At 44.4% G+C, this 17039-nt stretch overlaps 1 protein-coding gene across 4 annotated transcripts in view; it reads right to left on the bottom strand.

Annotated features, from left to right (window-relative positions):
* The window catches only part of LOC308655983 (sodium/potassium-transporting ATPase subunit alpha-4), a 44617-nt gene that overhangs the window by 22692 nt on the left and 4886 nt on the right, over window positions 1-17039 (bottom strand). For 2 of the 4 annotated variants that reach the window (XM_081306521.1, XM_081306520.1), the window contains exons 2-11: window positions 13477-13637; window positions 12862-12921; window positions 11909-12112; window positions 10999-11112; window positions 8319-8453; window positions 7742-7859; window positions 4482-4750; window positions 2318-2516; window positions 1969-2078; window positions 1629-1763 (exon numbers count right to left, since the gene is read on the bottom strand). In XM_081306521.1, the coding sequence (XP_081162647.1) occupies window positions 1629-1763; window positions 1969-2078; window positions 2318-2516; window positions 4482-4750; window positions 7742-7859; window positions 8319-8453; window positions 10999-11112; window positions 11909-12112; window positions 12862-12921; window positions 13477-13637 (1505 nt within the window). The other 2 variants (XM_081306522.1, XM_081306523.1) reach the window with 2 other exon arrangements.

The following is a 17039-nucleotide window of genomic DNA, read 5'->3' as shown; positions in this document are numbered from 1 at the left end:
CTTTGATCCTCCTGCCTCAATCTCCCGAGTCGCTGAGATTTTAGGCATGCACCACCAAACCTGGCAAAAATCACATCTTGAGAGAAGATTATAGATAGAGAAGATGAAGGGAGAAAGCTGGAAATACCAGGGCAGATGGTCTGTTTCATATCATCTCCATCTCAGGGAGGGAAGGAAACCAAGCTTTGTAAACGACCAGCAGACTAAGATGTTCTTTGCAAAGACTAGAGTCAGCTAAGTGAAACAGCTAATTCAGAGCCTCCCAGAGAAAATTGGCTTGTCACATGGGGTGTACCTCAGAGGACCGTCCTGCCATTTGAATTTGATATTCAGCATCTCAGAAGAAGCTAATAGTAGTCATTTTAGGGAACAACGCTATTTGTTGAACACACAACATTGTTTGTGAATAGGTTTTGATTTTATTTTGAATCACATTGGAGGGAGAGATACTTAATTCTTTCCAAAGGATTTACTCAGGTCCTGCCAAGCCACAAAATTCCTGTCTGGTTAGTGAGGCCATCAAATGCTAGGAAAAAAAAAAATGGAAATGATGTTTGCAGTTTGGGCCTGGGAGACCTATTTTATTACACTGACTGAAAACCAGTCAAGATGGGAAATATATGGATCTATATAACTTTTATTTGATCAGTGTTCAATATGAAGATATAGATAAATTGGGTTTTAAAAATCTATGTAGATTGTATTGTTTTATTACTATTATTATTTATTTACTTACTTATTTATGGTATTGAAGGTTGAACCCAGGGACACTCTACTACAGAACTATATCCTCAACTTTTAAAATTTTTAAAATTTTGAGACAGTCTCATTGAGTTGCCAAGGTTGGCCTCGAACTTTTGATCCTCCTGTCCCAGCCTCCTGGGTAGGTAGCTACTTGCATGTTTTTAAGACAGAAAGACATAACTGAATTTCATCTCTCCGCCTCCAGGTTCTTCGCACCCGAATGGGCTTTATGGCAGTACAGAGAGTTGGGGAACGTGTTCCTTCAAACCAGTCAGGATAGTGTACATAGAATCCAGACCCAACTAGGAGAGTTAGCATCATGGTAAAGCCACCCACTGTTCCCTGCTTTCTACTGGAACCTTCTCTTCAACATCTGCCAGAATTCTCACTTGGCAGAGAAATACTCTTTCCTGTCCCTCTATGGGTTTTATTGTTTGTGCCGTGACTGTCCCTCACTCAGCCTTTCCTTTCCTATTGTTTACTTCTCCCTGTAGAATCGATAAAAATGTTCCCAGGGAATAAAAGACTTCACAACAATATTGGGGACGCGATGGCCTACCTGATGCTGCAGCAGTCACGGAGTGAATGGAAAGATGGATGGCTAAGGAAACCCAACACCTTGCAAGCACCACCTTAGTCTACAGTGGGAAACCTCGTAGCGGACCCAGGTACTTCCACGTCACAGCCACGAGTGACTCCCACGTGACTTTCACCCAGCAGCAGCCTTTGCTACTTCCTCTGATGGGGATGCTGGTTCTCCTGAGCCGTTCCACTGCTCAGAGGTGAAGTGGAAGGCCAAGGCCAAGCTCCCCCCCCCCCCCCCCCCCGCTTGCCTCCCTCACCCATCCTTCACCACCATTCTCCTACCTTGGTTGGTTCTGTACCTGGTACTTGTTGGTAGAATTAAAGGGAATCTCTGCTACTTTGGGGTACTTCTCTCTCATCTCCTTCACGGAGCTGTAGGACTGCTCGATGAACTTGAGGAGGGCTGACTCAGAAGCATCCCCTGTTGTTTCCCGCTGCCAGGACGGGTGGTACAGTCAACCCCAGGAACATGCCACCTGGGCATGGGGCTGGCCTGAGGCCACAGGGAGAGGGGCAGAGTGGGGACAGGCGGGCAGGTGTCTGGGGGAAATCACAGAGTGCTAAGAAAGAGATTTGGGGGCGGAGAGGGCAGGGGATACCCTGGACACCGAGGTACCTCTTCCCCCTTAGGCTTGACACCTGAGCTATGGGCAGGGTTTCTTGATGAGCTTTAAAGTCTGCCCGATTACAGAGGCCTGCGATTTGGGCCAAGATAATCCAAGTATCAGAGTCCTTGGCAAATGTTTCCCCTAAAGAAAAAGAAGGAAAGAACTGTGAACAGGGCACAGTTAAAAGCAGGGGAATTATTCACATCCTGTTCTGTACCCAAATACTGCCCAAAAGTGACATTTCTTTTCCTCTATACACCCCTTCTCTCCGCTCCCCTCTCTTGAAGCTCTCTCCTCTTTGTCTGAGCTCAACATTCTCTGAGCTCACTCATTACCTGCCCCCATCCTTCCATGCCTGGTCTACCAATACCACTAGTCACCAAACTGTCTTTCATTGGTGTCAGCCTCATGCACGTTGTAATCAAACCACAAGTGGGCTACGGTCATGCGGTTCTGGGTGAGGGTGCCCGTCTTGTCCGAGCAGATGGTAGACGTGGAGCCCAGCGTCTCTACCGCCTCCAGGTTCTTCACTAGGCAATTTTTCCGCGCCATGCGCTTGGCTGTCAAGGTCAAGCACACCTGTAGCCACAAAGAGGGGAGAGAATGGACCCAGAGATGGATGACTTACGTGACTTTGTGTTTTGGATATTTAATCAATTTTATTTCTCTTCTGTTCTCACCTACTCCTTAGAGAGTTCATCTGTGGCCCCGGCAAAGGAAATTAGGAAAGTAATTTTTTTTTTTTTTTACTACTGAGGATTGAACCCAGGACCACTGTACCACTGAGCTACATCCCCAGTCCCTTTTTATAATTTTCAATATTGAGACAGTATCTTGCTAGGTTGGCCAGGAGTTGCATTTGAGATCTTCCTGCCTCAGCCTCCTGAGTCACTGGGTTTACAGACTTGTGCCACCACAAATCCCGCTAGGGAAGAGATTTTGATTTGTGCTTTGTGGCAAGAGTTTTGGTGTATTTCTTACCAGAGTCACAGAGTGATCATCTCCCCCAGGGTCCTTGCAGGGTTTTCATTCAGCAGCCTCTTCTCCATTCAAGTCCAGGCCACATCTTTGTCTTAACATCCAGCCTTTCTACGACTGCATAGATAGCTAATATTTTGTAGTGGTGTAGGATGCTATGTATGTGTGGATGGATTGGGGGGTGAGACACTGTACCAATAGTTGAAAAAGTAGATAGGATGAAATGAAGACATTGGGAGGGAATATTACAACATTGAAAAAGGACTTGAGAAATCATTTAAACCAGAAGATTTTTGTTGACCAAAAATTCAATGTGAACTGACTGGGGTGGCACATGCCTATAATCTCACTGACTGGGGAGGCTGAGGCAGGAGGATTTGAGGTCAGCCTGGACAATTTAGTAAGACTCCATCTTAGACTGTGGTTATGTAAGTACAGGATTCTAATCATGAGGTGGTAGTTTATTTATAATCACCTGTCTCAATGTTTTCATGCCAGGACAAAACACCCCAGGTATTATTCTCGTTTCTATTTTAAGACTATTGATAAACTGGAGCATACCCCAAATGGGTTATCAGCAAGACAAGATGTCTGAAAATCTTGTCACAGGAAGAATGGCTAAAGGAAAGGGGATTATTTTTCCTCCCACTGGGAGAGTTTGAAGGGATGTAATGGATACCATCATTAATCTACAGGGTTAGCCTGTAGAAGAAAGAGAATCAACTTATTTTGTATTTCTTTAGGTGTAAAAGAGAGAAGATGAAAACGCAGAATCACATTGCCGCTTAACACAGTGACATTTAACTACAGGAGCTGGGCATGGTGGTGCAGGCCTGTAGTCCCAGAGACTCAGGGAGCTGAGGCAGGAGCATCACAAATTCAAAGCCAGCCTCAGCAAATTGGGGAGACCCTGTCTCAAAATAAAATAAAAAGGGCTGGTAGAGGGCTGGGGATATAGTTCAGTTGGTAGAGTGCTTGCATGCACAAGGCCCTGGGTTCAATCCCCAGCACCACCACCAAAAAAAAAGGGGGGGGGGCTAGTAAGGCACTCCTAGGTACCAAAACAAAATAAAAAACAAAAACAGATGAAAACTTAAATTATAGCCATCTAATAGTTAAATGCTAGAGACAATGAAAATGGAATAGAAAAAAATAATCTTCCATGGATTTTATAGAGGATATTGAACATTGGTTCAAAGGTTGGAAGTCTTTTTTCCAGTAGAATTCTGTGATTCTAAATTAATCTTTCTCTATAAACTGATGACGTGAGGCCTGGAGATGTGAAATCCTTTGGCCAAGTTCACCACTAGTCTACCCAGAAACTCGAATTCAGACCAATGCTTCCTCCATCACCATTCACTTCCTCTCACTGAGGCGAAAGAGAAGATGCCAGAAAATACAGCAGAGGAAGAGATGTAACATTGGTAGCTGGATTCTTTCCGGCACCCATATGCGCATCAGGAATACTGTATGTGAAAGGTTCAATGACAGAAAGGTATAAGTGATTTCATTTCCCCCGGGGTGATTTGTCTGCCTCCAAGGCTCTCCTCCACCCTGTCTACTCACAGTGACAGTGGCCAGCAGCCCCTCAGGCACATTGGCCACAATGATGCCAATGAGAAAAATGACAGCCTCCAGCCAGTCATAGCCCAAGAGAAGCGAGAGCCCAAAGAAGGTGACACCGAGGAAGATGGCCACCATCGTGATAATATGGATGAAGTGTTCGATCTCCCTAGCAATGGGCGTCTTGCCAACCATCAGGCCTGATGTGAGCGTAGCGATTCGGCCCATCACCGTGGAGTCTCCTGTAGCGATCACAATACCCTGGGCTGTTCCTGTGGGTGAAAGGAGAGGGGCAACGTGATATAGAGATATAAGAAATACTGTAGTGGTCTCTGCTCCCAGTTCCTGGGATTGAACCCAGGGCCTCGTGCATGATAGGGAAGCACTCTACCACTGATAGCCCTAGCTCTTGCCCACAGTTCCTGACAGAGAGCTCCTAAAACCCTTATCTGCTAGGAGAATCTGTTGTTTTTCTTTTTCTTTTCACCATCCCCCACCCCTGACTTTTTTTTTTTTTTTTTTTTTTTTTTTTTTTTGAGACAGATTTGGCTAAATTAGCCAGGCAGGGCCCAGGCAGGCCTAGAACTTGTAACCCTCCTGCCTCAGCCTCCCGAGTTGCTGGGATTACAGGCATTTGCCACTGTTCCCAGCAAACTTTTCCTGTTTTATATGGTGCTGTGGATTGAACCCAGGACCTTGTGTATGCAAGGCAACAAGCACTCTACCAACTGAGCTACATCCCCAGCCCCAAACTTTTCCTTTTTGGAAGTAGCAGTTAACCAAGACAAGTTCAGTCATTAAGGTTCTCCTCAATTCATTATGCAAATAAGGGTCTCCAAGTTGGTAAAGTCTCTGAAGAGATCTCACAGTTACCCAGTGATACCCAACTTTACTGCCTAAAGTGCCTTGAAGAAGGTCTTCGTGCCAGGTGCATGGTGGCATGCGCCTATAATCACAGTAACTAGGGAGGCTGAGGCAGGAGAATTGCAAGTTTGATGACAGCCTCGGCAATTTAGTGAGCCCTAAGCTTTTTAGTGAGACTCTGTTTCAAAATAAAAAGTAAAAAGACCTGGAGATGTAGCTCTGTGGTAAAATACCCGAGTAATAAATAAATAAATATTTTTCTTTTAAAAAAGAAGGGTCGTCTTCATTTCACTTATCTGAATATTTCATGTTGCCTGTATATTTCCTCCTCCAGCTGCTGAATCGTTTTTACACCCCCAGGAATGGTTCTCAACTGGAAGCAATTTGCCCCCCCCCCCCCCCACTCAGGGGACTTTTGGCAATGTCTGGGGACATTTTGGTTGTCCTAAATAGGCTAGGAGGAGCTGCTATTGGCATCTAGTGGGTAGAAGCCAGGGATGTTGGTAAAGATCCTGCAGTGCCCAGGACAACCAATCTTCCTCCCCCAACAAAGAACTGTCTGGCCCCGAATGTCAGTTAGGAAGCTCTGCTTAACCTGCGCCATGACTGGCTTTGCTGACTAGAGCCAGTCTGACCTCTGCTGGGGAGCACTGGCCACAACAGCTGGGCTGCTGTGCCTACCCAGGGCTCTTCTCTCCACAGCACTGCTCCAGGAGCCGGAAGGGCAACTGGGACACCAGGTATGGCTGTACATACACATGATGTGGGCATTCTCCACATGGCTTGAAATGAGGGGCCTGGCAAGATTCTTGACTTCAAGTAATTCTTCCTGCTTTACCATAACGACTGAAATTTCTACCATTAAAGTCAGAATCACTCAGGAAAGAAACATATTATGGAAATAGCACTTATTTTAAAATTCAGTGTACATTCAGTCTTATATTCAGAAGTTACTCTTCTTTCTTTTTTTTTTTTGGATGGGGAGGATGGGGAGGATGGGGATTGAGGTGTGCATGCTAGATAAGTGTTCTACCACTGAGTTATATCTTCAGCCCTATTTTTAAACTTTATTTGGGGACAGGGGCTCACTACAAGGCTCAGAATCTTGCTACATTGCTGAGGTTGGTCTCAGATTTGTGATCCTTCTGCCTCAACCTCCCAAGTCACTAGAATTACAGGCATGTGCCACTGTACCTGGTTAATGACCTCTCTAGTACTGGATTCAATCCTTAGTTTCAGAGGAGGGAGGGGAAGGGAGAGAAAGGTGATAAGCAATCTTTTAGTTCAGATCAAAGTCTTGGAAAGAACATGGGCTTTGGCAATAGACCTGAATTAGAATACATGATCCTCTTTCTTCTGATGAGTTTTACCCTTGGATAATTAATTACTTTGAGCTTTCATCTTTCACGGGTAAAATAGGGCTAATACCTACTATATAATATTGTGAGAATCAGAGATTATATTGATAGTATTTGACATGGTGCATCCAATAAAATGAATTTATGCATCCAATAAAATGTAGCTATTTCTAGATACCCAAACATTTATTCTTAAGCATTAATAATGGTTTTCAAGTGTGTTCCAGAGAGTCTTCAGGCTACTTTAAAGGAAAGGGCAAAGGAGAGATTGACATAATGCTATTGAGTCCCTTATTACCACTTTGGGTCAGAATTGCCTCCTGGTTTAAAGATGCCCTAGATTCTAGGAGCAAAGTTAAAGTCTGAGGAGTATGTCTGGTTACTCAAATTCTCAATGCCAGTATCCTCCTTGGACAAGGGATAGTTAGAAGTTAGGGCTTCCCTAGGAAAAGAATGATCTAGCAGGGATGAATAATTTTTTCTCCTTCCTGTGTTGTTTTAAGCACATAGAGGGTAGTCATTCACTAGCTAGAAAAATAGCTTATAATTATAGGGTACTTACAATGTATCAGGCCTTGTGCTAAGAACTCAATACTTTTGTCATCCACAGAAAAATCTAGGCTAACGACTTTTAGTATCATCAAATGTGGAAATGTGCAAGTGGGGGTCTTTTGTGGTGGTGGGAATGAAATTTGGGAAAAACCCCAGAGGGTGCTTTTCCACTGAGCTATATCCCCAGCTCTTTTTATTTTTTCTTTCGAGACAGGGACTTGCTAAATTTCCCATGCTGACCTCAAACTGGTCTTCTCCTGTCTTAGCCTCCCAAGTCTTGGGATTATAGGCACGCACCACTGCACTGGTAGAAATGGTGGTTTTGACCTTGAATGAAAAGGTCACACAGCTCATGAGCCATGGCTAGGTTAGGCTAGGCTGTTCACCAGTTCTTCCTATCCCAATCCCGTTAGAAGACAGAGCGCTCTTGAAATCTTTCTGTTTTGGTTTCTGCTTTTGAATCTATGCTACTTATGATCCAATATTCACCTTCGACACAGTTGGTGGAGAAGAAGCAGATATTTCGTGTCTCCAGAGGGTTCTCATGGGTGAAGTCAGGGGAGCGGGATTGGGGCTCTGACTCTCCAGTCAGGGAGGAATTGTCCACCTGGGATGGGAAGGAGGACAGGTCATTAGGTGAATGTGGGGGGGAAAGGCAGGTACATTTGTATCTCTACTTACCATCATTTACATATAGACAGAAACAAATGTACATAACCAGCATCTTATTGTCTAACCTTAGACTCACACTAGTAACTTCTCAAGGTTCTGAAATTTTTTTCTTCTGTGTGTGTGTGTGTGTTTGATACTGAGTGTTGAATTCAGGGGCGTTCTGCTACTAAGCTACATCCCTGGCCTCTTCTATTTCTGATTTTTTGGGGGGTCTTACTAAGTTGTCCACGCTGACCTCAAACTTTCGATCCTTCTGCCTCCACCTCCTGAGTCATCAGGATCACAGGTAGGTGCTACCACACCTGGAAGGTCATACTTTTTCTTACTGAGCCTAGGTCTCTACCATACCTTCAGACCACCTTAGCCCCCTCCTTAGCTCTCCACCTCTCCTCACCTTACATCCTTGTGAAGAGATAAGCCGGAGGTCAGCAGGGATTCGGTCTCCACCTTTCACCTCTACCAAGTCTCCCACCACCACGTCTTGTACATCAATTTGCATCTTCTCTCCATCTCGAATCACCAGAGCTTGCTACAGGAAGACAGGGCAGAGTTGTTTCTAAAACTTTTGGTTTTCCAATTCTTCTATTTCCTATTTTTCTAATACTTTCTGTTCCTGACTCTTTCCTCTGACTCCTTTTTTTTTTTTTTTGAGAATTTTAATATTTATTTATTTTTTTTAGTTCTCGGCGGACACAACATCTTTGTTGGTATGTGGTGCTGAGAATCGAACCCCGGCCGCACGCATGCCAGGTGAGCGCGCTACCGCTTGAGCCATATCCCCAGCCCAAAGTATAGGCTTAACAAGTGCTTTTATGTTGGGCTCTGTCCTGTCCTTAAAGGAACCCACTGCCACCATCTGGAGAAGCCTGAGCTGGTTTTCCAAAAGAACAGAGATCATGAGGAGAAAGGCCCCTGTTGTCCCAGACCTCTGAGCCAAGGCCCCAGATAAGTGAATGAGGTCATCTTAGAGCATCTAGCCCCAGCTGAGGTCAGCCCAGACCACAACAATATCCCAGCCTCAGAACTGTCAGAAAGAATATGTTGTTTTAAGTCCTTAGATTTGGGAGTGGTTTGTTAGGCAGCAAAAGCTAACTGATAATTTCCAATCCTAGTTCAAAACTACCAAAATACTTTCTTTAAACCTCTTACCCAAAGACAAAATTTTTTTTAAAAAATTCTATTTTCATGGTTCAGGGGATCGGATTCCAGAGGAACTCTCCCACTGAGCTACACACTCAGCCCTTCATTATTATTTTTTAAAAAATTGAGACAGGGGCTGGGATTGTGGCTTAGAGGAAGAGCACTCGCCACACATGTGTGAGGCACTGGGTTCGATCCTCAGCACCACATAAAAATTTAAAAAATAAAGCTATTGTGCCCACCTATAACATATATATATATATATATATATATATATATATATATATATATATTTTTTTTTTTTTTTTTTTTAATTGAGGCAGTTTCTAAATTGTTCAGGCTGGCCTCAAACTTGTGATCTTCCTGCCTTAGCCTCCCAAGTCACTGGGATTAACCCATATGCTCAGCTGAAAACATGAAATCATATTGATTCCAAAAAGAATCCTCGGCGATAGTGCTATTACATTGTCAGGAAATTTTGCCACCTATTCTTTTACAAGTTTCAAGGCATATGCCTAGGAACCTCTGTTTACTGTCTGTTCTTTTCAGGTATTTGAAAATAATTTTAAATTTTAGAAGAATAAAAATAGCATTGATGCTTGTAACCTTTAACCTACATTCGTTCACCTATTAACATTTTATCTCATTTGCTTTATTACTTTCTTTCTGTGTGTGCATGCACGTGCATGCAAATGCTTTTTTTCCTGAATTATTTGAGGTTTTGTTACATATTTCACGATCTTTTATCCTAAGTGTTTCAGTGTGCATTTCCCAAGAATTTGGGATATTCTCTTATATAACCACAATACAGTGATTGATTTTGGTAAGTTTCACATTGATATAATATTTTACCATCTGCATTCCATTTTTGTCAATTGGCCCAAAATATCTTTTAAAGCACTATTTTCAGATTGCAGGTGTAGCTTAGTGGTGTGCTTGCTAGCATGCAAGAGGCCTTGACTTCAATCCTCAGCACATACATACAAATAAAGGCATTATTTTTTTTCCTCTAGCACTGCATCAAATTTAGAGGTGTAAGTACTGAATTTAGTTGTCATCTCATTTTTTTTTAATACCGGGGATTGAACCCATGGCCAGTTTTCCTCTGAGTTTTATCCCAAGGCCTTTGTTATTTATTTTTAAATTTTGAGACAGTCTCATTAAGATGCTTAGGGCTTTGCTAATTTGCAGAGGCTGGCCTTGAGGTTGTGATCCTCCTGACTCAGCCTCCTGAGTTGCTGTGATTACAGGTATGTGCTACCATGCATGGCTAGTAATATCATATCTCTTTAACCTCCTATAATCTGGAACAATTCCACAGCTGTTCATTTTGTGTGTGGAGGTGGGGTGGGGGCAGGTGGGAACTGAACCCAGAACTCACACATGCTCAATGGTAGAACATTCACCTAGCATGTTGCTTTAACATCACTGACATTTGAAAAATCTAGCCTCCCTACCAGTTCTTGTCTTATATTTTTCTTATTATTCTGTGGTGCTGGAATTGAACTCAGGGCCTTATGAAGGCCAGGGAAGTGCTCTACCACTGAGCTACATCCCCAGCTCATTTTCAGACAGGGACTCACTGTTTTCCAGGTTGGCTTTGAACTTGTGATCCTCCTGCCTCGGCCTCCCAGGTAGCTGGGATTACAGGCCTGTGCCACTGTGCCTGTGCCTGGCTCTATGCATTTTTTTTTTAATAGAATGCTCTTTTTTTGGAGGTGAGGATGCAATTTCCTCATCAGATTCCTATTGTGCCTTTTAGACTAGACTACTTAGTGGTAGTGGCGTCAATTTTGCAGAGGTTCACAGTTTTTAAGGCCTGATAGAGTCGCCCAGGGCCTCCAACACTAGCCTTGCTCAGCTCACTCTTTGTAGGTTATGATTCTCCAGGGGACTTACTAACTCACCTGTCACATTCTAAACACTCATCCTACCTGTGGCACCATGTTCTTAAAAGATTCCATTATCTTTGAGCTCTTGGCCTCCTGGTGATAGGAGAAGCAGCCAGTGATGATGACCACTACAGACAGCACGATGCCCAGGAACAGCTGGAGACGGGGAAAGGGCGCGTTGGTCGGTGCTTTTCTTCCTCTTCATCCTCAGAAAAGCAACTTCCAGAAGTAACAACCAGGTGTCCAGGGGAAATACCCCCAGGGCTGAGCTGGAGGGCAGAGGGGCTGAGAAGAATCAGGGCAGCACCCATGACCTTCTTGGGGAAGGAACCTTGAAGTTTGGTGAGTGGTCAAGAAAATCCAATCCAAAGAAGGTCTAAACCTCCCTCTCCAGGAAGGCTATTCACGAGTGGGCCATGGGTAGTAGGGACAGTAAGGATACAGGGGCGGTGAAGAGGTTAAGATCCTGGAGAAGAGGAAAGGCCTGCAAAGTATTTTGATGATCAGTTGGAAAGATCATCCAAGGAGAGAAAGTTCTCCCCACCCCTCGCCCCACAGTACTGGGGATAGGATGATCCAGGTGTGCTCTGCCTCTGAGCTATATCTCCAACCCTTTTTATTTTTTTGTTTTGCGACAAGGTCTCACTAAGTTGCCCAGGTTGGCCTTGAACTTTCAGTCCTCCGGCCTCAGCCTCCCAAGTTGGGGGGATTATAGGCGTGTGCCACTGTACTCCGCAAAGCAGAGAAAGTTTCTGAGGGGAATCCTGCATCTCAGACGGCTGGACCAGGAGCTTTCTAGATAAAGGCAAGGAGAACTAAGTTGGACCGGGGCTTCCTTAGAAAGTGCTGGTACTCCTAGAGACTCAGGCCAGAGGACTTCAGGAGTGTAGACAGAAGAGTTTCAGGGGCTGAGCAGAGACTGGACTGGCCAGTATTCGTTGAACAGACTCACATTATCTTTGGAAGGTTCCTGATGGGCATACAGCTGAATGCAATAGGCCAAGAAGCAGAGGATGGCCCCAGTCCACAGCAGGAGAGAGAAGCCGCCAAACAACTGTTTACAGAATTTGACCCATTCTGGAGTGGTGGCAGGAGGAGTAAGTGCGTTGGGTCCATCTCGAAGCAGGTTTTCCTTTGCTTTTTCGGGGCTAAGACCCTGAGTGGAGAAGAAATAGGGATGGAGATCGAGATGGGGCGGGGTGGGGGGAGAGAAAGAGAGAGGGAGAGAGAGGTGAAAAAAGAGACAGGTGAGCCACACCCCCACCTTTGTGGTTTTTTTGAGACAGGATCTCACTACGTTTCTGAGACTGGCCTCAAATTTGCAATCCTCCTGTCTCCATCTTCTGAGCTGCTAGTATTACAGATGTGCCCCCCTGCACTGGCTCTTTGGGGTCCTTGGTAAATGATAAGAACTGTTACGGGATCCTAAAGACAAAAAGTTTTGAGAGACACAGCCCTGGACCATCCTTACTTTCTTAAAGTGTCCCAAGCTTGTTGGGGTAGTTCCATGGTGTCCTGTGGAACTTAGCTGAGGGGGAGAAATAGGGACGTTGGACTTGAGGTTAGGGAGCATGATTTCTAGAGCTAGAAATCATCAGTCAGGGCTTTTCTTCCTCTTCATCCTCAGAAAAGCAACTTTGAGAAGTAACAGCCAGGTGTCCAGGGGAAATACCCCCAGGGCTGAGCTGGAGGGCAGAGGGGCTGAGAAGAATGAGGCAGCCACGGTACCTTCTTGGGAAACCCTGAGGTACCTTGAGCGGTCAGGAAAACCCAGTCCAAAGAAAGGCTAAATCTCCCTCTCTAGGAAGGCTATTCAAGGTGAGGACAGTAAGGATACAAGGGGCGGTGACAGCCTCAAGGTCAGAGTTGGGGACTGCTGCGGCCCTCTGGGAGCTCCTTACTCACTTTGTTCAGGTCCACAGAATACTTGGCACTCAGCTCTTCCAAGGTTAATTTGTGGTCATCCTGCAGGGACAGTAGAGTCATTGAGGGGGGAGGTGGTGGTCCCAGGTTATTTTCAGGGAGAGGGGGAAGAAGCATCCTGGGGAAGAAGACAGCTCAAGCCTGTGTAATTCACTCTCTGCCTTTTTTTTGGGGTGGGGTGGGGTGGGGGTGTACTAGCACTTGAACCCAGGGAGGCTCTACCACTGAGCTACATCCCCCGTTCTTTTTATTTTAGTCAATTAATTTTATTTTTGAAACTTTGTTTTATGTATTTACTTTTATGTGGCACTGAGGATGGAACCCAGGGCCTCCCATGTGCTAGGCAAGTGCTCTATCCTTGAGCCACAAACCCAGCCCTATTTTTTATTTTATTTTTTTTTAAATTTTGAGACAGAGTCTCACTAAGTTGCCCAGGCTGGTGTGGAACTGGGGATCCTCCTGCCTCAGCCTCCTGAGTCACTGGGATTGCAGGTGTGAGCCACCAAGCTGGCCCGTGTGATGCCTTTAAGGTGTGTTGTTGGGAGGCAGAGTCGGGCTGAGGGCTGTTTCAGGGCCACCTGCGTTGGGCACACTCACCATGACCACCTCCTTCTTCAGTTCCTCTAAATCTTTCTTCTTTTTTTTCCTTTTCACTTTTGGTTTCTTGCTAGTTTTAAACCTCATTCTGGGTCTTGGGCTTGGAGTCCTCTCGCGAAAACTCATTGTCCCTTTTTCCTCTCCGAACCCCATGGTTGTCCCTGGAGAGAGAGAGGACCCAGATCAGCAGGTGGGAAGAAGCTAAAAGAGGGAGCGGGGGTGAGGGAGGCAGTGGAGGGAGGACCGTGGCTGGCGAGGGGAGGAGGGTGTGGGGGGGCTGTGGAAGGGAGGGAGGAGGGCGGAGGAGGCCAGGAGGAGTGGAGCAGAGCAAGACGGGGCGGACCCAAGGGAAGGGGTGAGAGTAGTTGGCAAGGGAAAGGAGAAGAGGGAGAGAGAGACCTGAGCAGTAAAGCTGAGAGGAGGAAGTTTCTAGAATGAAGGAGCTGGGCGGGAGGAGCCTGGGCTTCCAGAGCTAAGGAAGAGGTGGAAGGCTGAAGAGTTGGAGCTGAGGAAATGAACAGTGAGGCCAGGACTTCTGGGGCCTAAGTGCTGAAGATGCCCAAGGCGCCCAGCAGGTGGGAAGTGCAGCAAGAATGGAGAGGCCTGAGCGAGCTTCAGGGCGCTGGGAGCCCCCAGCCCCAGGCCCTGTGGGTGCCCTGGCAACCGCCCGGGCCTGGCATCACAAAGGCCTTGTGGAAGTTCCAACCCGGAAGGCACCCCTCTCAGTCCTGGGGTCTGAAGGTGACCCGAGCAGATTCTGCTGCAGAGAGCATCTGGGTCTGAGGGCAGAACTGGAACCAAGCCCTGTGTGGTCCTGAGAACTCTGAGGCCTCGAGAGACCCCAGGGGGAGGACAGGAAAATAAAGCAGCTACTCTTGTGTGTGCACGCCTCTTCACCAACACGGAATCGGATCCTTTAATTCTAGAGATCAGCTAGCCAAATAGACCTGATGTGGAAGAAGACCTGGTCTGATTTGGAATAAGTCTTGAGTTTGAATCCTGACTCCTCTGCTTGTCGGCTGAATGATTTTAGGCAAGTTCACTAACTTCTCTGTGCCTTTTCCCCCTTTACAGGAACGGAGGAAGCCATCTGCCTCATAAGATGGCAAGAGTAAGGGTTAAAGCACAGTGTCTGGCGTATATGGGGTGTGCTTGAATTTGGTATTAGTCTTTTTTTTTTTTTTGGTACTGGGAATTGAATCCAGGGGTACTTAACCACTGAGCCACATCCCCAGCCCCTTTGTGTATGTTATTAAAGACAAGGTCTTGCTGAGGTGCTTAGGGCCTCACTAAGTTGTTGAGGCTGGCTTTGAACTTGTGCTCCTCCTGCCTCACCCTCTGGAGCCACTGGGATTACAGGCATGCAACACCATGCCCGGCAGTATTAGTCATTTTATTTGTGGCTTAATATACAGTTCTTCTCAGAGTAAAGCTGTATTCTTTTTTTTTTTCTAATTTTTTATTGGTTGTTTTTTAGATACACCTGACAGTAGAGTGCATTTGACATACATACATGACTATAACTAATTAGGATCCCATTTAAAGCCATCCTCTTCCATGTGAATATCACAGTATTCCCTCATTTTATTTATTTATTTGATTGATTGATTGATTTTGTAGTACTAGGAATTGAACCCAGGCACATTCTACCACTGAGCTGTACCCCCAGCCCTTTTTATTTATTTATTTTAGTTTTGGGGGTATACTGGGCATTGAACCCAGGGGCACTTAACCACTGAACAACACGCCCAGCCCTTTTAAAATATTTTATCTAGAGACAGGGTCTCCCTGAGTTGCTCAATGCCTTGCTAAGTTGCTGAGGCTGGTTTTGACTCATGATCCTCCTGTCTCAGCCTCCAAAGCCACTGGGATTATAGACTTGCAACACCACACCCGGCTGTTTCCTCATTTTAAAATGATGTATTTATCTCTCCGTTCACCTTTGACAACTCAGTAAGTGCTCTGATTTTAAATGTTTTATGTGCAAATATTTTTTATCTCCTTTCAAAAAGGATCTGCAGTACTTACCGTTTTTCTGTCAATCATTTATATATATATATTTTCAGTTATGCATATCACATGCATATTTCATTTCTGTTGTTTGGTATTTATTTAATTGCATTTTGGTTGGACAAGATTTTTTAAAATATGACCATATCTGAAAATATCCATCTTGGTACTGATGCAATTCTCCTTCGAAATTTACAAGTGAAAAATGATTCCTTCCCAGCTAGAATCAGGGTTAGTCTGTTTCCTTAATAGATTAGATTTTTCTTCTCTATTAAAAAAAATGTATAAAATAGGAGTTTCTGGAGAATAAAATTGATCAAATTATGTTGTGTACATGTACGAATACATCACGATGAATCCTGCTATTATGTGTAATCATAATTTACCAATAATGTACATAATGTACCATGATATACCAATAAAAATGTAAAATAAAGATTCAGAGTCCCATTCCCCTTCCCTTCCAACTCTCCATGGCCAGAATGACTACAGTCAATACCCTTCAGTCTTTTTTCTGTATTTATACAAATAGAGACCTAAGTGGAGATATATTTTTAAATTTTATACAATCATGCAATCTTGCTTTCATTAATCAACCTGTCAGGTGCATAAAGCTTATGGTTCAGCAGCTGCAAAGCATATTCTGTGTTGACCATGGCCTCTTCAATCATTCCCACTTCTGATGGATGTATAAGATGCTTTCCAATTATTTTTTAACTATTAAAAACACTGCATCAGGGGCTGCGGTTGTGGCTCAGGTGGCAGAGAACTCACCTAGCATGCATGAGGCCCTGGGTTCGATCCTTAACACCACATAAATGTAAAATAAAGATATGGTGTCCACCTAAAACTAAAAACAAAACAAAACAAAAAAACACTGCCTCATAGCATCTGTACTATAGGTAGCTTTAGCTTTTATGTCTACAGAATTATTTCTGCTGCTGAAACATAGGAAACTCTCATTTAAAATCTTAAAGTATATTTTTAAAAATCTTAAAATAGTTTACCAATTGTTTTTAGGGCTTTTTTGTCTAGATCCCAGCAAGTAGATGCAAGAATGTGTACTCTCCATACTGAATGACCTTGATCACTTACATTTTTCACTATTACACCAGGCAGAGATTATCTTGTTATCTTGTAGTGGGTTTTTTTTTTTTGTTTGTTTGTTTTGTTTTAATCTTGTAGTCACTTTTTAGGTACTGGGGATTGAACCCATGGATGTTATACACCCCCCAACCCTTCTTATTTTTCCAATCCTTCTTATTTTTTGAGACAGGGTCTTGCTAAGTTGCCCAGGCTGGCCTTGAATTTGTCATTCTCCTTGCCTTAGCATCCCATGTCACTGGGATTATAGCCATGTGCCACTGTGTCCAGCTTACTTTGTAGTTGTAATTTGCATTTCTTTATTGTCTTGTGAGCATTTTCTCTTATGTTTGTTTTGTCTTTTCTCAGTTGATGTGTAGGAACCCCTTGCCATGTACATTGCAAACATTTTCTCCTGTCTTGGTGTTTAATATCCATTATAAAATCCTTAAGAGCAAGGTCAGAATTTA

Source organism: Spermophilus citellus (genome assembly GCF_964194105.1).
Source record: "Spermophilus citellus genome assembly, chromosome: 9".
Classification (NCBI taxonomy): domain Eukaryota; kingdom Metazoa; phylum Chordata; class Mammalia; order Rodentia; family Sciuridae; genus Spermophilus; species Spermophilus citellus.
The sequence above is the reverse complement of the archived record's forward strand: the minus strand, read 5'-3'. Positions and strand labels throughout refer to the sequence as shown.